General features: G+C 44.9%; 3 protein-coding genes across 3 annotated transcripts; all 3 read right to left on the reverse strand.

Annotated features, from left to right (window-relative positions):
• Positions 1 to 264: 264 nt before the first annotated feature.
• On the reverse strand, positions 265 to 5,828 carry LOC131327540 (uncharacterized). The gene is made up of 4 exons (XM_058360694.1): positions 5,266 to 5,828; positions 1,752 to 3,162; positions 454 to 1,439; positions 265 to 340 (listed from the first exon to the last, which is right to left on the reverse strand). Exons 1-4 carry the CDS (start codon positions 5,826 to 5,828, stop codon positions 265 to 267), a joined length of 3,036 nt encoding a protein of 1,011 aa, XP_058216677.1.
• Positions 5,829 to 5,982: 154 nt separating this feature from the next.
• On the reverse strand, positions 5,983 to 10,073 carry LOC131327541 (uncharacterized). Its single transcript, XM_058360695.1, has 3 exons — positions 8,667 to 10,073; positions 7,307 to 8,354; positions 5,983 to 5,987 (listed from the first exon to the last, which is right to left on the reverse strand). Exons 1-3 carry the CDS (start codon positions 10,071 to 10,073, stop codon positions 5,983 to 5,985), a joined length of 2,460 nt encoding a protein of 819 aa, XP_058216678.1.
• Positions 10,074 to 12,388: 2,315 nt separating this feature from the next.
• LOC131327542 (uncharacterized) lies at positions 12,389 to 16,987 on the reverse strand. The gene is made up of 3 exons (XM_058360696.1): positions 15,581 to 16,987; positions 14,221 to 15,268; positions 12,389 to 12,768 (listed from the first exon to the last, which is right to left on the reverse strand). The coding sequence occupies exons 1-3, from the start codon at positions 16,985 to 16,987 to the stop codon at positions 12,389 to 12,391; spliced, it is 2,835 nt and encodes a 944-aa protein (XP_058216679.1).
• Between the last annotated feature and the right edge of the window lie 4,063 nt (positions 16,988 to 21,050).

Raw genomic sequence — 21,050 nt, forward strand, 5'->3', positions numbered from 1 at the left:
TCCTCTAAATGCTCCATCCAACGGCGTTGTCGAAGGTTAAGTTCCTTTTGAGAGAATAAGTATTTCAAACTTTTATGATCGGAAAAGACTTCAAACTTCTCACCGTACAAGTAATGGCGCCAACTTTTCAAAGCAAAAACGACGGCTGCAAGTTCTAGATCGTGGGTAGGGTAGTTTCGCTCGTGAGTTTTCAACTGTCGCGATCCATACGCCACTACTCGCCCTGCTTGCATCAACACGCACCCTAACCCTTCCTTAGACGCATCACAATATACAGAGTAGCCAACTCCACGTTCGGGCACAATCAGAACCGGTGCAGTCGTCAATCGCTTCTTCAATTCTTCAAAGGCCATCTCACATGCGTCACTCCAAACAAAACGAGTCCCCTTACGTGTTAATCTAGTCATTGGCGCTGCTAAACAAGAGAAATCAAGAACAAAACGGCGGTAGTACCCGGCCAAACCCAAAAAACTACGAATTTCGAACACGTTCTTCGGTCGTTGCCAATTCATAACAGACTCTATTTTTCCTGGATCGACGGACACGCCACCCTTCGAAACCACGTGACCCAAAAATTTGACTTCGGATAGCCAAAACTCACACTTACTAAGCTTGGCGTACAATTGGTGCTCCCTTAAGATTTCAAGAACAATGGTGAGATGCGATTGGTGTTCCTCCTCCGTTGGCGAATAGATAAGGATATCATCGACGAATACAACCACAAAACGATCAAGGTATGCACGAAAGATACGATTCATTAAGTCCATGAATGTAGCTGGAGCGTTCGTCAATCCGAAAGGCATAACAACGAATTCGTAATGGCCATAACGAGTGCGGAATGCGGTCTTAGGAATATCCTCTCTCCGAACCCTCAACTGGTGGTAACCGGACCTCAAATCAATTTTGGAAAAACAGGTCGCACCCCGAAGTTGATCAAACAAATCATCGATTCTAGGCATGGGATACTTATTCTTAATGGTGACTCGGTTTAGCTTACGATAATCGATACACAAGCGGAGTGAACCATCCTTCTTTTGCGCAAAAAGAGCCGGTGCTCCCCACGGTGACGTACTCGGACGAATGAATCCTAAGTTCTCCAATTCCTGCAACTGAGTCTTCAACTCTCTCAATTCGGCTGGCGCGAAACGATACGGAGGTATAGAGATAGGAGCGGTACCGGGTAGTAAATCGATAACGAATTCAATCTCTCTTTCAGGAGGTAAACCAGGTAACTCTTCAGGAAAAACATCGGGAAATTCGCGAACTACTAAAGGTAACTCCCCACGTGTCGACAAATCTTCATCTAACGTCAAACTCGCCAACAAGGAATAAATTGACTCGCGCTCTCGAGACCCACATAGATACGGTTCCAACGGCTCCCGACGCTCCCCAAAGAATTGGAAACAAGGACCCTCAAGAGGACAAATACGAACTCGACGCTTGAAACAATCGATGGTAGCATGAAAGGTAGATAGCCAATCCATTCCCAAGATAAGATCAAACCCCGACATTCCCAAAACGATGCAGTCGAATACAAAACGATGGTCACAAATGACTAACTCGCAATCTCGACAAATATGACCAAGAGGCGTTCTACCCCCTAATGGTGTCTCAACAAACAAAGGAGGACTAAGACTCTCCGTTTCCAATTCCAAGGCACACACAAATGATGCAGCAATGAATGAATGCGATGCTCCAGAATCAAAGAGTACTTTAGCAAAGGAGTTGAACAAAAGAAATGTACCCCTCACAACGGATGCTTCTGGAACCTGAGAAATAGAAGGTGAAGCATTCGAGTTGATGTTGAAAACACGCCCCTGGGTACTCTGACCTTGTGCAAAACCTCCCCTCTGACCAGAACCCTGAGTAGGCGCGGAAGAACTCGCTCCCTTGTCACCCCCGGAACTCTGAACCGACGTAGTCTGGCGGAAGTGAGGTTGTTGCTGCCTCTGAGTGCCCCTAAACTGTTGGCCAACATTATACCCCGTTCCCGGCTGCTGCACGGAACCCGACTCACTTTGCACTATCGACCCCTGAGGACAATTCCTAGCGAGATGATCCATCTTCCCACAAACATAACAAGCCTTCTGGAGATGTGGACACTGAGCACGAACGTGTCCAGGTTGATTGCACTTGTAGCACACAGACGGAGGTCTAGACAAAGCACCCCGAGTCCCTGAAGAAGAAGGTACCCTAAAGTTGGATTGGTTAGATGGTTGCTGAGATGGTTCCCTCTGTCTCTTCCGTCCTTGACTCCCAAAGCTTCCTGACGATGAACTCACACTCACAACTTGTTGCCTCGGCTCCCAAACTCCCCTATTCCTCTGTGCTTCCTTTGGTATTTCAATACTTCTCGCACACTCAACAACCTCGGCGTATTTTGTCTTACGTTGCACCATTACCATTCTCCTCACGGTATTATGAAGCCCTTTCTCAAAACGTCTACATTTCCTTTCCTCCGTCGCCACCAACTCTGGCGCAAATCGAGATAAAGACTGAAACTTTTGAGCGTATTCCGACACGGTCATACCCCCCTGCTCCAACTTCTCAAACTGATCTCTCAACTGCTCACGACTAGTCTCTGGAAAGTATTGTTCCTCAAATAATGTCTCAAACTCGGCCCACGTCAAATTTTCAACATCCGGTTCATTTACTTGAGCTACGGTCCTTGCCGCTCTCCTCGCATCCTTCCTAGATTCTAGGACAGACTCCCACCACTCATTGGCTTCCCCGGTAAGTTGAACAGCCACGATATTCACTCGTAAATCGTCTTCGGTAATCTTAAGAGCATTGAAAAGTTTACGGATTTGTGCTAACCAATGATCGGCCACAAGAGGATCACTACTTGTCCCATCAAACGTCGGTGGATTCCTACGGCTAAATTCTCGCATTGCCGATAAGGCTCGGTTGTCTGCATTTTCTCTAGGAGCTTGGTTGAACAGATTTGCAGCTGTAAGTGCTGCGACAAGATCCCTAGCAAATTGAGTTTGATTGGGTGGTATTTCTGCAGCCCTACCGGCCCCAGCCCCCGGATTCCTACCTGGGTTCTCCCCATGCTGACTAACCTCATCCTCTGGTGGCACCCCACGGCCACGACCACGGCCACGACCTCCCCGGTTTCCTGCCACACCCCGCCTAACACGCGATTTCGGAGGCATTTTACTACAAGATATAAGAAAGGAAAACTATTAATCACAACATCACAACTATGTCCCCAAATTCCCAACACAGGTTAATAACAACTCTACACCACTCTACGATATCGAAAATGCAATGCCACGTAATCATACGAATGTTAGTCACACAAGCATGCACAAGTCATGTAAAAAAATATATATATAATTTTGAACCCATGAGACGAAACGTCTCCCCACGGTCGCTAGGTGTTCTAAACCTCGCTTTGATACCAAGTTGTCACACCCTCGATTTTTAACATAAATATAAATGATTTCCATAAATAAAATCTCGCCATAATTTGTACGATAACCAAAATGAAGTAGCGATCCCAAAATATTACATCTTCGGCTCCGAGGCCCAAATTAACGCAAGTACTGAATATTCAAGAGTTAAAGGTTACAATATTCCATAGTCAAAAGATTTACTATAAAGTTACAAATACATCTTCAAAGAGATTTACAAAGATGCCTAAGTAACTCCTCAATCGATAGCTTTCAAAATAATGATCACATCCAAGCATTCCAAGCATGCACGCTATTGTCCTGTATTAGTACCTGAAAATGATAATAGGCTTGAGCTACACTAGCCCAGTAGGAAATTCTACGCTAACATTATATGCAAGAGAAATGCAAGGATGATCACAAGGAAGAACGAGATACAGACCACACAATAGGCAATAACCGAGGCTTAACAATCCGACAAACTCAGTATGAAATTTGGTATACACCTCAATCTTTAACCGTTTCACTCTCCATGTGTTCAATATCGCTTCACGTTAAGTGTCATGAGCCGAAGCTCCTGCCGGGCTAATTATGGGACCCCGATATCCCCTGCCAAGCGCCCACCGAGAAGGTTAGGCCTTGAGTGATCATTATGAGCATAAGCTCCTGCCAGGCTAATTATGGGACCCTGATATCCCCTGCCAGGCACCCACCCGTCGATGGGCCCCAAATGTTCTCGTTGTGTCGACAAGTGTCCAAAAATCTCTTACTCACATAACGTGTCATTTCAATTTAATCAAAGTCCATATGGAAATCAACGTCCAATTATACCAAACAAGGGGCGAGGGTTGCAAAGATACTCAACGAACTCAACGAATATGATCGATAGTGTTATGGAGTGATTTGGTGACGTTTGGAACAAGTTAGAAGCGATCGGGGGTCAAGACAATGGAGTCGGAACAAGAAACAAAACTTAGCCTTAAGGCATTGAAGTATAGATACTATGAATTTCAGTATCTATACAACAGGCCTTAAAAACTTCCAGAGACCGATTGTATCGATACTGATTTAATCAGTATCGATACGACAGTAACCTAAGCCGTTCCAGAGATTCCTGTATCGATACTGAGAAGAGCAGTATCGATACAAATGGGTGTTCGAGCAGATTTTCTGCAGATTTCAAGAAATCCAACCACAACAACAACAACAACAATAGACACGATTTCAAGCAAGGAGAGCACTTCTATTACATATATTGAGAGGTAGAATCCCTACCTCGAGGCCGAAGAACGAAACCCACAAGAATTTCAAGCCCTAGCTTCCGAAAATCGAAACTGAGAGCAATACGACTCCACCGAGCTCCAACCGGTGAAATACGGACCACAATACGCGTAGAGGATGAATGTTTGAAGGTTGTGTTGAGTGGGTTTTGGGTTATTGGAGTGAAATTTGGTGAGAGGGCAAGAGAGAGGGAGAGAGCCGAGAGAGAGCTGGGAGAGAGATGAAAAAAAAGTGAAAAGGGAAAAAATTTCCCAGGCATATACACGGCACACACATGCACAAATTACACTAGCACCCATAACTTTCAACTCCTTACACTTTGACCCCCAACTACAATATTCTCATTAATCCATCACTTTTCCATTTATAAAACAATAAAATTATAAAATGAATTTACGGGTCTCTACATTCTACTCTCCTTAAAGAAATTTCGTCCTCGAAATTTTTCCAAGCCAAGGTTAGCTAACATATACATCATATATGCATGCAACAATCATAGCCATTAATCTTATGCAACAAGTCAATTATCAAGACACGTAAATCTTAAACACTCACATTGGTTCATTCCGAAAATAGGTGCGGATACTTTTCTCTAACTTCGTCCTCCCTTTCCCATGTCGACTCTTCTCTACCCTGATTGCTCCACAAGACTCGCACTAACGGTATCGTCTTACCCCTTAGTACTTGGTCGCGCGAATCTAGGATACGCATCGGTTCCTCTCCATAAGACACGTCGGCCTCCAACTCAAGTTCGGACCATTCTAACACGTGCGACGGATCCGGTTCATATTTCCTCAACATAGACACGTGAAACACGTCATGTACACCCGATAGCTTCGGTGGCAACGCCAAACGATACGCGACCTCCCCAATTTTCTCAATGATATCAAACGGCCCAATATAACGTGGCGAAAGCTTCCCTTTCTTTCCAAAACGCGACAAACCCCTACGAGGCGATACTTTAAGGAATACGTGGTCCCCTTCTTCAAATGACAATGGGCGACGACGACGATCAGCATAGTTCTTTTGTCTACTTTGAGCGGTCAACAATCTTTGGCGGATCACTTTGACTTGTTCGGTTGTTCTTTCTTGTGCTTTCTTAAGGCGTTGGCGAATAGCTTTCATACTCTCGGAGGTCTCCTTGATCATATCCGGCCCCACTAACGTAGCCTCACCTAATTCGGTCCAACACACAGGCGATCGACATGGTCTCCCATACAAAGCCTCATAAGGTGCCATCTCGATACTAGATTGATAGCTATTATTGTACGCGAATTCGACTAACGGTAAGTGATCCTCCCAACTACCCTGAAAATCCAAGACACAAGCCCGAAGCATGTCTTCCAAAATCTGAATCGTTCTCTCGGATTGCCCATCGGTTTGAGGATGATACGCAGTACTAAACAAAAGGTTGGTGCCCAAAGCGGCTTGCAAGCTTTGCCAAAAACGCGCGGTAAATCTCGGATCTCGATCGGACACGATAGATACGGGAATCCCATGAAGTCGGATAATCTCCCGAATATACAAACGGCTAAGTGCATCCACGGAATCGGTAACCTGAATAGGTAAAAAGTGTGCTGTTTTCGTCAAACGGTCCACGATTACCCAAATAGCGTCATGCCCCCTTGGCGACCTCGGTAAACCCGTAACGAAATCCATCGTCACGTTCTCCCACTTCCACTCGGCCACAGGCAATGGTTGTAACTCTCCCGCGGGTCGTTGATGTTCGGCTTTCACTTGTTGACACGTAAGACACCTGGATACGAAAATCACAACGTCCCTCTTCATTCCGGACCACCAAAATTGCCTACGCAAGTCATGATACATTTTCGTTCCCCCCGGATGGACGGCTAACGGTGAATGGTGAAACTCTCGCAAGATTTCTTCCCGACACGAAACGGGTACGAACAACTTTCCTTGATAGCGCAAGCTTTGATCGGCGTGTATCATCCACCCCTCTTGAGCTTTTCCACTAAGGAATTTAGCACGAAGTTCCTCCGCTTCTTCATCGTGTTGTTGTGCCTCAATTACTCGAGTCGATAAAGTTGATTGCACGGTCAAGTTGCATAACGTAACCCCTTCCCGAACTTCCTCGAAATGCGAAGCATAAAAGCCCAAATCGTTCATCATTTTCCACTCGTGGATAGCTAGACTCGCTAAGTGTATCGGTTTTCTACTCAACGCATCCGCCACGACATTCGCTTTCCCCGGGTGATATTGCAATTCGAAATCGTAGTCCTCTAAATGCTCCATCCAACGGCGTTGTCGAAGGTTAAGTTCCTTTTGAGAGAATAAGTATTTCAAACTTTTATGATCGGAAAAGACTTCAAACTTCTCACCGTACAAGTAATGGCGCCAACTTTTCAAAGCAAAAACGACGGCTGCAAGTTCTAGATCGTGGGTAGGGTAGTTTCGCTCGTGAGTTTTCAACTGTCGCGATCCATACGCCACTACTCGCCCTGCTTGCATCAACACGCACCCTAACCCTTCCTTAGACGCATCACAATATACAGAGTAGCCAACTCCACGTTCGGGCACAATCAGAACCGGTGCAGTCGTCAATCGCTTCTTCAATTCTTCAAAGGCCATCTCACATGCGTCACTCCAAACAAAACGAGTCCCCTTACGTGTTAATCTAGTCATTGGCGCTGCTAAACAAGAGAAATCAAGAACAAAACGGCGGTAGTACCCGGCCAAACCCAAAAAACTACGAATTTCGAACACGTTCTTCGGTCGTTGCCAATTCATAACAGACTCTATTTTTCCTGGATCGACGGACACGCCACCCTTCGAAACCACGTGACCCAAAAATTTGACTTCGGATAGCCAAAACTCACACTTACTAAGCTTGGCGTACAATTGGTGCTCCCTTAAGATTTCAAGAACAATGGTGAGATGCGATTGGTGTTCCTCCTCCGTTGGCGAATAGATAAGGATATCATCGACGAATACAACCACAAAACGATCAAGGTATGCACGAAAGATACGATTCATTAAGTCCATGAATGTAGCTGGAGCGTTCGTCAATCCGAAAGGCATAACAACGAATTCGTAATGGCCATAACGAGTGCGGAATGCGGTCTTAGGAATATCCTCTCTCCGAACCCTCAACTGGTGGTAACCGGACCTCAAATCAATTTTGGAAAAACAGGTCGCACCCCGAAGTTGATCAAACAAATCATCGATTCTAGGCATGGGATACTTATTCTTAATGGTGACTCGGTTTAGCTTACGATAATCGATACACAAGCGGAGTGAACCATCCTTCTTTTGCGCAAAAAGAGCCGGTGCTCCCCACGGTGACGTACTCGGACGAATGAATCCTAAGTTCTCCAATTCCTGCAACTGAGTCTTCAACTCTCTCAATTCGGCTGGCGCGAAACGATACGGAGGTATAGAGATAGGAGCGGTACCGGGTAGTAAATCGATAACGAATTCAATCTCTCTTTCAGGAGGTAAACCAGGTAACTCTTCAGGAAAAACATCGGGAAATTCGCGAACTACTAAAGGTAACTCCCCACGTGTCGACAAATCTTCATCTAACGTCAAACTCGCCAACAAGGAATAAATTGACTCGCGCTCTCGAGACCCACATAGATACGGTTCCAACGGCTCCCGACGCTCCCCAAAGAATTGGAAACAAGGACCCTCAAGAGGACAAATACGAACTCGACGCTTGAAACAATCGATGGTAGCATGAAAGGTAGATAGCCAATCCATTCCCAAGATAAGATCAAACCCCGACATTCCCAAAACGATGCAGTCGAATACAAAACGATGGTCACAAATGACTAACTCGCAATCTCGACAAATATGACCAAGAGGCGTTCTACCCCCTAATGGTGTCTCAACAAACAAAGGAGGACTAAGACTCTCCGTTTCCAATTCCAAGGCACACACAAATGATGCAGCAATGAATGAATGCGATGCTCCAGAATCAAAGAGTACTTTAGCAAAGGAGTTGAACAAAAGAAATGTACCCCTCACAACGGATGCTTCTGGAACCTGAGAAATAGAAGGTGAAGCATTCGAGTTGATGTTGAAAACACGCCCCTGGGTACTCTGACCTTGTGCAAAACCTCCCCTCTGACCAGAACCCTGAGTAGGCGCGGAAGAACTCGCTCCCTTGTCACCCCCGGAACTCTGAACCGACGTAGTCTGGCGGAAGTGAGGTTGTTGCTGCCTCTGAGTGCCCCTAAACTGTTGGCCAACATTATACCCCGTTCCCGGCTGCTGCACGGAACCCGACTCACTTTGCACTATCGACCCCTGAGGACAATTCCTAGCGAGATGATCCATCTTCCCACAAACATAACAAGCCTTCTGGAGATGTGGACACTGAGCACGAACGTGTCCAGGTTGATTGCACTTGTAGCACACAGACGGAGGTCTAGACAAAGCACCCCGAGTCCCTGAAGAAGAAGGTACCCTAAAGTTGGATTGGTTAGATGGTTGCTGAGATGGTTCCCTCTGTCTCTTCCGTCCTTGACTCCCAAAGCTTCCTGACGATGAACTCACACTCACAACTTGTTGCCTCGGCTCCCAAACTCCCCTATTCCTCTGTGCTTCCTTTGGTATTTCAATACTTCTCGCACACTCAACAACCTCGGCGTATTTTGTCTTACGTTGCACCATTACCATTCTCCTCACGGTATTATGAAGCCCTTTCTCAAAACGTCTACATTTCCTTTCCTCCGTCGCCACCAACTCTGGCGCAAATCGAGATAAAGACTGAAACTTTTGAGCGTATTCCGACACGGTCATACCCCCCTGCTCCAACTTCTCAAACTGATCTCTCAACTGCTCACGACTAGTCTCTGGAAAGTATTGTTCCTCAAATAATGTCTCAAACTCGGCCCACGTCAAATTTTCAACATCCGGTTCATTTACTTGAGCTACGGTCCTTGCCGCTCTCCTCGCATCCTTCCTAGATTCTAGGACAGACTCCCACCACTCATTGGCTTCCCCGGTAAGTTGAACAGCCACGATATTCACTCGTAAATCGTCTTCGGTAATCTTAAGAGCATTGAAAAGTTTACGGATTTGTGCTAACCAATGATCGGCCACAAGAGGATCACTACTTGTCCCATCAAACGTCGGTGGATTCCTACGGCTAAATTCTCGCATTGCCGATAAGGCTCGGTTGTCTGCATTTTCTCTAGGAGCTTGGTTGAACAGATTTGCAGCTGTAAGTGCTGCGACAAGATCCCTAGCAAATTGAGTTTGATTGGGTGGTATTTCTGCAGCCCTACCGGCCCCAGCCCCCGGATTCCTACCTGGGTTCTCCCCATGCTGACTAACCTCATCCTCTGGTGGCACCCCACGGCCACGACCACGGCCACGACCTCCCCGGTTTCCTGCCACACCCCGCCTAACACGCGATTTCGGAGGCATTTTACTACAAGATATAAGAAAGGAAAACTATTAATCACAACATCACAACTATGTCCCCAAATTCCCAACACAGGTTAATAACAACTCTACACCACTCTACGATATCGAAAATGCAATGCCACGTAATCATACGAATGTTAGTCACACAAGCATGCACAAGTCATGTAAAAAAATATATATATAATTTTGAACCCATGAGACGAAACGTCTCCCCACGGTCGCTAGGTGTTCTAAACCTCGCTTTGATACCAAGTTGTCACACCCTCGATTTTTAACATAAATATAAATGATTTCCATAAATAAAATCTCGCCATAATTTGTACGATAACCAAAATGAAGTAGCGATCCCAAAATATTACATCTTCGGCTCCGAGGCCCAAATTAACGCAAGTACTGAATATTCAAGAGTTAAAGGTTACAATATTCCATAGTCAAAAGATTTACTATAAAGTTACAAATACATCTTCAAAGAGATTTACAAAGATGCCTAAGTAACTCCTCAATCGATAGCTTTCAAAATAATGATCACATCCAAGCATTCCAAGCATGCACGCTATTGTCCTGTATTAGTACCTGAAAATGATAATAGGCTTGAGCTACACTAGCCCAGTAGGAAATTCTACGCTAACATTATATGCAAGAGAAATGCAAGGATGATCACAAGGAAGAACGAGATACAGACCACACAATAGGCAATAACCGAGGCTTAACAATCCGACAAACTCAGTATGAAATTTGGTATACACCTCAATCTTTAACCGTTTCACTCTCCATGTGTTCAATATCGCTTCACGTTAAGTGTCATGAGCCGAAGCTCCTGCCGGGCTAATTATGGGACCCCGATATCCCCTGCCAAGCGCCCACCGAGAAGGTTAGGCCTTGAGTGATCATTATGAGCATAAGCTCCTGCCAGGCTAATTATGGGACCCTGATATCCCCTGCCAGGCACCCACCCGTCGATGGGCCCCAAATGTTCTCGTTGTGTCGACAAGTGTCCAAAAATCTCTTACTCACATAACGTGTCATTTCAATTTAATCAAAGTCCATATGGAAATCAACGTCCAATTATACCAAACAAGGGGCGAGGGTTGCAAAGATACTCAACGAACTCAACGAATATGATCGATAGTGTTATGGAGTGATTTGGTGACGTTTGGAACAAGTTAGAAGCGATCGGGGGTCAAGACAATGGAGTCGGAACAAGAAACAAAACTTAGCCTTAAGGCATTGAAGTATAGATACTATGAATTTCAGTATCTATACAACAGGCCTTAAAAACTTCCAGAGACCGATTGTATCGATACTGATTTAATCAGTATCGATACGACAGTAACCTAAGCCGTTCCAGAGATTCCTGTATCGATACTGAGAAGAGCAGTATCGATACAAATGGGTGTTCGAGCAGATTTTCTGCAGATTTCAAGAAATCCAACCACAACAACAACAACAACAATAGACACGATTTCAAGCAAGGAGAGCACTTCTATTACATATATTGAGAGGTAGAATCCCTACCTCGAGGCCGAAGAACGAAACCCACAAGAATTTCAAGCCCTAGCTTCCGAAAATCGAAACTGAGAGCAATACGACTCCACCGAGCTCCAACCGGTGAAATACGGACCACAATACGCGTAGAGGATGAATGTTTGAAGGTTGTGTTGAGTGGGTTTTGGGTTATTGGAGTGAAATTTGGTGAGAGGGCAAGAGAGAGGGAGAGAGCCGAGAGAGAGCTGGGAGAGAGATGAAAAAAAAGTGAAAAGGGAAAAAATTTCCCAGGCATATACACGGCACACACATGCACAAATTACACTAGCACCCATAACTTTCAACTCCTTACACTTTGACCCCCAACTACAATATTCTCATTAATCCATCACTTTTCCATTTATAAAACAATAAAATTATAAAATGAATTTACGGGTCTCTACATTCTACTCTCCTTAAAGAAATTTCGTCCTCGAAATTTTTCCAAGCCAAGGTTAGCTAACATATACATCATATATGCATGCAACAATCATAGCCATTAATCTTATGCAACAAGTCAATTATCAAGACACGTAAATCTTAAACACTCACATTGGTTCATTCCGAAAATAGGTGCGGATACTTTTCTCTAACTTCGTCCTCCCTTTCCCATGTCGACTCTTCTCTACCCTGATTGCTCCACAAGACTCGCACTAACGGTATCGTCTTACCCCTTAGTACTTGGTCGCGCGAATCTAGGATACGCATCGGTTCCTCTCCATAAGACACGTCGGCCTCCAACTCAAGTTCGGACCATTCTAACACGTGCGACGGATCCGGTTCATATTTCCTCAACATAGACACGTGAAACACGTCATGTACACCCGTAGCTTCGGTGGCAACGCCAAACGATACGCGACCTCCCCAATTTTCTCAATGATATCAAACGGCCCAATATAACGTGGCGAAAGCTTCCCTTTCTTTCCAAAACGCGACAAACCCCTACGAGGCGATACTTTAAGGAATACGTGGTCCCCTTCTTCAAATGACAATGGGCGACGACGACGATCAGCATAGTTCTTTTGTCTACTTTGAGCGGTCAACAATCTTTGGCGGATCACTTTGACTTGTTCGGTTGTTCTTTCTTGTGCTTTCTTAAGGCGTTGGCGAATAGCTTTCATACTCTCGGAGGTCTCCTTGATCATATCCGGCCCCACTAACGTAGCCTCACCTAATTCGGTCCAACACACAGGCGATCGACATGGTCTCCCATACAAAGCCTCATAAGGTGCCATCTCGATACTAGATTGATAGCTATTATTGTACGCGAATTCGACTAACGGTAAGTGATCCTCCCAACTACCCTGAAAATCCAAGACACAAGCCCGAAGCATGTCTTCCAAAATCTGAATCGTTCTCTCGGATTGCCCATCGGTTTGAGGATGATACGCAGTACTAAACAAAAGGTTGGTGCCCAAAGCGGCTTGCAAGCTTTGCCAAAAACGCGCGGTAAATCTCGGATCTCGATCGGACACGATAGATACGGGAATCCCATGAAGTCGGATAATCTCCCGAATATACAAACGGCTAAGTGCATCCACGGAATCGGTAACCTGAATAGGTAAAAAGTGTGCTGTTTTCGTCAAACGGTCCACGATTACCCAAATAGCGTCATGCCCCCTTGGCGACCTCGGTAAACCCGTAACGAAATCCATCGTCACGTTCTCCCACTTCCACTCGGCCACAGGCAATGGTTGTAACTCTCCCGCGGGTCGTTGATGTTCGGCTTTCACTTGTTGACACGTAAGACACCTGGATACGAAAATCACAACGTCCCTCTTCATTCCGGACCACCAAAATTGCCTACGCAAGTCATGATACATTTTCGTTCCCCCCGGATGGACGGCTAACGGTGAATGGTGAAACTCTCGCAAGATTTCTTCCCGACACGAAACGGGTACGAACAACTTTCCTTGATAGCGCAAGCTTTGATCGGCGTGTATCATCCACCCCTCTTGAGCTTTTCCACTAAGGAATTTAGCACGAAGTTCCTCCGCTTCTTCATCGTGTTGTTGTGCCTCAATTACTCGAGTCGATAAAGTTGATTGCACGGTCAAGTTGCATAACGTAACCCCTTCCCGAACTTCCTCGAAATGCGAAGCATAAAAGCCCAAATCGTTCATCATTTTCCACTCGTGGATAGCTAGACTCGCTAAGTGTATCGGTTTTCTACTCAACGCATCCGCCACGACATTCGCTTTCCCCGGGTGATATTGCAATTCGAAATCGTAGTCCTCTAAATGCTCCATCCAACGGCGTTGTCGAAGGTTAAGTTCCTTTTGAGAGAATAAGTATTTCAAACTTTTATGATCGGAAAAGACTTCAAACTTCTCACCGTACAAGTAATGGCGCCAACTTTTCAAAGCAAAAACGACGGCTGCAAGTTCTAGATCGTGGGTAGGGTAGTTTCGCTCGTGAGTTTTCAACTGTCGCGATCCATACGCCACTACTCGCCCTGCTTGCATCAACACGCACCCTAACCCTTCCTTAGACGCATCACAATATACAGAGTAGCCAACTCCACGTTCGGGCACAATCAGAACCGGTGCAGTCGTCAATCGCTTCTTCAATTCTTCAAAGGCCATCTCACATGCGTCACTCCAAACAAAACGAGTCCCCTTACGTGTTAATCTAGTCATTGGCGCTGCTAAACAAGAGAAATCAAGAACAAAACGGCGGTAGTACCCGGCCAAACCCAAAAAACTACGAATTTCGAACACGTTCTTCGGTCGTTGCCAATTCATAACAGACTCTATTTTTCCTGGATCGACGGACACGCCACCCTTCGAAACCACGTGACCCAAAAATTTGACTTCGGATAGCCAAAACTCACACTTACTAAGCTTGGCGTACAATTGGTGCTCCCTTAAGATTTCAAGAACAATGGTGAGATGCGATTGGTGTTCCTCCTCCGTTGGCGAATAGATAAGGATATCATCGACGAATACAACCACAAAACGATCAAGGTATGCACGAAAGATACGATTCATTAAGTCCATGAATGTAGCTGGAGCGTTCGTCAATCCGAAAGGCATAACAACGAATTCGTAATGGCCATAACGAGTGCGGAATGCGGTCTTAGGAATATCCTCTCTCCGAACCCTCAACTGGTGGTAACCGGACCTCAAATCAATTTTGGAAAAACAGGTCGCACCCCGAAGTTGATCAAACAAATCATCGATTCTAGGCATGGGATACTTATTCTTAATGGTGACTCGGTTTAGCTTACGATAATCGATACACAAGCGGAGTGAACCATCCTTCTTTTGCGCAAAAAGAGCCGGTGCTCCCCACGGTGACGTACTCGGACGAATGAATCCTAAGTTCTCCAATTCCTGCAACTGAGTCTTCAACTCTCTCAATTCGGCTGGCGCGAAACGATACGGAGGTATAGAGATAGGAGCGGTACCGGGTAGTAAATCGATAACGAATTCAATCTCTCTTTCAGGAGGTAAACCAGGTAACTCTTCAGGAAAAACATCGGGAAATTCGCGAACTACTAAAGGTAACTCCCCACGTGTCGACAAATCTTCATCTAACGTCAAACTCGCCAACAAGGAATAAATTGACTCGCGCTCTCGAGACCCACATAGATACGGTTCCAACGGCTCCCGACGCTCCCCAAAGAATTGGAAACAAGGACCCTCAAGAGGACAAATACGAACTCGACGCTTGAAACAATCGATGGTAGCATGAAAGGTAGATAGCCAATCCATTCCCAAGATAAGATCAAACCCCGACATTCCCAAAACGATGCAGTCGAATACAAAACGATGGTCACAAATGACTAACTCGCAATCTCGACAAATATGACCAAGAGGCGTTCTACCCCCTAATGGTGTCTCAACAAACAAAGGAGGACTAAGACTCTCCGTTTCCAATTCCAAGGCACACACAAATGATGCAGCAATGAATGAATGCGATGCTCCAGAATCAAAGAGTACTTTAGCAAAGGAGTTGAACAAAAGAAATGTACCCCTCACAACGGATGCTTCTGGAACCTGAGAAATAGAAGGTGAAGCATTCGAGTTGATGTTGAAAACACGCCCCTGGGTACTCTGACCTTGTGCAAAACCTCCCCTCTGACCAGAACCCTGAGTAGGCGCGGAAGAACTCGCTCCCTTGTCACCCCCGGAACTCTGAACCGACGTAGTCTGGCGGAAGTGAGGTTGTTGCTGCCTCTGAGTGCCCCTAAACTGTTGGCCAACATTATACCCCGTTCCCGGCTGCTGCACGGAACCCGACTCACTTTGCACTATCGACCCCTGAGGACAATTCCTAGCGAGATGATCCATCTTCCCACAAACATAACAAGCCTTCTGGAGATGTGGACACTGAGCACGAACGTGTCCAGGTTGATTGCACTTGTAGCACACAGACGGAAGTCTAGACAAAGCACCCCGAGTCCCTGAAGAAGAAGGTACCTTAAAGTTGGATTGGTTAGATGGTTGCTGAGATGGTTCCCTCTGTCTCTTCCGTCCTTGACTCCCAAAGCTTCCTGACGATGAACTCACACTCACAACTTGTTGCCTCGGTTCCCAAACTCCCCTATTCCTCTGTGCTTCCTTTGGTATTTCAATACTTCTCGCACACTCAACAACCTCGGCGTATTTTGTCTTACGTTGCACCATTACCATTCTCCTCACGGTATTATGAAGCCCTTTCTCAAAACGTCTACATTTCCTTTCCTCCGTCGCCACCAACTCTGGCGCAAATCGAGATAAAGACTGAAACTTTTGAGCGTATTCCGACACGGTCATACCCCCCTGCTCCAACTTCTCAAACTGATCTCTCAACTGCTCACGACTAGTCTCTGGAAAGTATTGTTCCTCAAATAATGTCTCAAACTCGGCCCACGTCAAATTTTCAACATCCGGTTCATTTACTTGAGCTACGGTCCTTGCCGCTCTCCTCGCATCCTTCCTAGATTCTAGGACAGACTCCCACCACTCATTGGCTTCCCCGGTAAGTTGAACAGCCACGATATTCACTCGTAAATCGTCTTCGGTAATCTTAAGAGCATTGAAAAGTTTACGGATTTGTGCTAACCAATGATCGGCCACAAGAGGATCACTACTTGTCCCATCAAACATCGGTGGATTCCTACGGCTAAATTCTCGCATTGCCGATAAGGCTCGGTTGTCTGCATTTTCTCTAGGAGCTTGGTTGAACAGATTTGCAGCTGTAAGTGCTGCGACAAGATCCCTAGCAAATTGAGTTTGATTGGGTGGTATTTCTGCAGCCCTACCGGCCCCAGCCCCCGGATTCCTACCTGGGTTCTCCCCATGCTGACTAACCTCATCCTCTGGTGGCACCCCACGGCCACGACCACGGCCACGACCTCCCCGGTTTCCTGCCACACCCCGCCTAACACGCGATTTCGGAGGCATTTTACTACAAGATATAAGAAAGGAAAACTATTAATCACAACATCACAACTATGTCCCCAAATTCCCAACACAGGTTAATAACAACTCTACACCACTCTACGATATCGAAAATGCAATGCCACGTAATCATACGAATGTTAGTCACACAAGCATGCACAAGTCATGTAAAAAAATATATATATAATTTTGAACCCATGAGACGAAACGTCTCCCCACGGTCGCTAGGTGTTCTAAACCTCGCTTTGATACCAAGTTGTCACACCCTCGATTTTTAACATAAATATAAATGATTTCCATAAATAAAATCTCGCCATAATTTGTACGATAACCAAAATGAAGTAGCGATCCCAAAATATTACATCTTCGGCTCCGAGGCCCAAATTAACGCAAGTACTGAATATTCAAGAGTTAAAGGTTACAATATTCCATAGTCAAAAGATTTACTATAAAGTTACAAATACATCTTCAAAGAGATTTACAAAGATGCCTAAGTAACTCCTCAATCGATAGCTTTCAAAATAATGATCACATCCAAGCATTCCAAGCATGCACGCTATTGTCCTGTATTAGTACCTGAAAATGATAATAGGCTTGAGCTACACTAGCCCAGTAGGAAATTCTACGCTAACATTATATGCAAGAGAAATGCAAGGATGATCACAAGGAAGAACGAGATACAGACCACACAATAGGCAATAACCGAGGCTTAACAATCCGACAAACTCAGTATGAAATTTGGTATACACCTCAATCTTTAACCGTTTCACTCTCCATGTGTTCAATATCGCTTCACGTTAAGTGTCATGAGCCGAAGCTCCTGCCGGGCTAATTATGGGACCCCGATATCCCCTGCCAAGCGCCCACCGAGAAGGTTAGGCCTTGAGTGATCATTATGAGCATAAGCTCCTGCCAGGCTAATTATGGGACCCTGATATCCCCTGCCAGGCACCCACCCGTCGATGGGCCCCAAATGTTCTCGTTGTGTCGACAAGTGTCCAAAAATCTCTTACTCACATAACGTGTCATTTCAATTTAATCAAAGTCCATATGGAAATCAACGTCCAATTATACCAAACAAGGGGCGAGGGTTGCAAAGATACTCAACGAACTCAACGAATATGATCGATAGTGTTATGGAGTGATTTGGTGACGTTTGGAACAAGTTAGAAGCGATCGGGGGTCAAGACAATGGAGTCAGAACAAGAAACAAAACTTAGCCTTAAGGCATTGAAGTATAGATACTATGAATTTCAGTATCTATACAACAGGCCTTAAAAACTTCCAGAGACCGATTGTATCGATACTGATTTAATCAGTATCGATACGACAGTAACCTAAGCCGTTCCAGAGATTCCTGTATCGATACTGAGAAGAGCAGTATCGATACAAATGGGTGTTCGAGCAGATTTTCTGCAGATTTCAAGAAATCCAACCACAACAACAACAACAACAATAGACACGATTTCAAGCAAGGAGAGCACTTCTATTACATATATTGAGAGGTAGAATCCCTACCTCGAGGCCGAAGAACGAAACCCACAAGAATTTCAAGCCCTAGCTTCCGAAAATCGAAACTGAGAGCAATACGACTCCACCGAGCTCCAACCGGTGAAATACGGACCACAATACGCGTAGAGGATGAATGTTTGAAGGTTGTGTTGAGTGGGTTTTGGGTTATTGGAGTGAAATTTGGTGAGAGGGCAAGAGAGAGGGAGAGAGCCGAGAGAGAGCTGGGAGAGAGATGAAAAAAAAGTGTGAAGGGAAAAAATTTCCCAGGCATATACACGGCACACACATGCACAAATTACACTAGCACCCATAACTTTCAACTCCTTACACTTTGACCCCCAACTACAATATTCTCATTAATCCATCACTTTTCCATTTATAAAACAATAAAATTATAAAATGAATTTACGGGTCTCTACAGCAATGGCCATATACTCCGCTTCTGTTGTAGACAGCGCGACTGAAGCATGTAAAGTAGCTTTCCAACTAATGGCACTTCTGGACAGAGTAAAAACATAACCTGTCAGAGTCCTCCTCTTATTGTGGTCACCGGCAAAATCCGAATCAACATAACCAACAGCATAATTACCAGAATTGGCAACCCCAAACAATAGACCAACACCTGCAGTTCTGCACAAATACCGTAGTATCCATTTCATAGTCTCCCAATGTGCCTTTCCTGAACGCCCCATATACCGACTAACGACACTAACTACATGTGAAATATCAGGACGAGTACATACCATGGCGTACATAAGGCTCCCAACTGTGCACGAATATGGAACCTGAGACATATATTTCTCCTCATCCTCCGACTGTGGTGACAACTTATCTGAAAGTCGAAAGTGTGCTGCCAAAGGGGTACTGACTGGCTTCGAGTTCTACATGGCAAAGCGCTCAAGCACTTTAAGAACATAAGACTTCTGATTCAAAAATAATTTGCCAGCTACTCGATCTCTGCAAATCTCCATACCCAAAATACGTTTTGCTGCACCCAAATTTTTCATCTCAAATTCACCACCTAACTGTTGTTTCAACCGATTGATTTCTGATACACTCTTGGCAGCAATAAGCATATCATCAACATACAACAGTAGATAAGCAAATGAACCATCTGAAAGTTTTCAAAAATACACACAACTGTCATACTCACTCCTAGAATATGACTGGCTTATCATAAAAGTATCAAACCGCTTATACCACTGCCTAGAGGATTATTTGAGGCCATACAAAGACTTACGAAGTAAACAAACGTGATCCTTTTTACCAGAAACAACAAATCCCTCAGGCTGACGCATATAAATCTGTTCTTCAAGCTCGCCATGCAAAAACGCAGTTTTGACATCTAGTTGCTCTAACTCAAGATCATAACATGCAACAATAGCAAGTAAAGTGCGAATGGAACTATGTTTTACAGCTGGTGAAAATACCTCATTGTAGTCAACACCCTCCTTCTGGCTGTATCCTTTCGCCACTAACCGAGCTTTGAACCGAGCGTCTTCTACCCCTGGAATACCTGATTTGCGCTTGAAGACCCACTTGCATCCAACAATCCTTTTCCCTTTCAGCGGTTCTACTAACTCCCATGTCTGATTCTTCTGAAGAGACTCAATCTCCTCATTCATAGCAACAAACCACTGTGCAGACTCAGCACTCAAAACAGCTTCTGTATAGCTTGAAGGCTCCTCATACTCAACTATTTCAGCAACTGATAAAACATAGGTCACCATCTCAGAATAAGCCAAATACCTTTCAGGAGGCCGAATCTCCCTCATTGGCCTATCTTTAGCAATAATGCGTGGTTGCTCAACTAACACATCAACCTCTATGTCTGAACTCTTGAACTCTTCTTCAATTGGCTTTTCAATGTGCTTCTTCGCTGAGTCGGAAGATTCACCCAAAAACTCCACCTGCTTTGGAACACTATGTTCCTGAACTGTATCATCAACCTGTTTAGACCCCTTAATCAGATAATTTTCATCAAAAGTCACATCCCTACTAATCAAAAACTTCAAATCATCAGAGCACCATAACCTGTACCCTTTAACACCTGCTGCATAACCCAAGAAAATACACTTCTTGGCCTGTGGCTCCAATTTACCTTCATTCACATGAGCGTAAACTGGACACCCAAAAACACGCAACACAGAATAATCAGCCGGATGACCTGACCATACCTCAAACGGAGTCTTACACTCAATAGCAGTCGACGGAGACCTGTTCACCAAATAGCATGTTGTGGTAATGGCTTTAGCCCAAAATTCTTTGCCCAATTTGGAATTGGACAACATACAACGTGCCTTCTCCAAAAGAGTCATATTCATTCGTTCAGCCACACCATTTTGCTGAGGGGTTTTTCTCACTATGTGATGCCTCACAATGCCCTCATCACTGCAAAATCTATCAAACTCGCTAAGACAAAACTCCATACCATTATCAGTTCTCAAACGTTTTATTTTCTTACCAGTCTGATTCTCAATCAAAGTTTTAAACTGTTTGAATGTTTTAAAGGCGTCACTCTTATGTTTCAACATATACACCCAAACCTTACGAG

The sequence above is a fragment of the Rhododendron vialii genome, chromosome 5a (genome assembly GCF_030253575.1).
Source record: "Rhododendron vialii isolate Sample 1 chromosome 5a, ASM3025357v1".
Classification (NCBI taxonomy): Eukaryota; Viridiplantae; Streptophyta; class Magnoliopsida; order Ericales; family Ericaceae; genus Rhododendron; species Rhododendron vialii.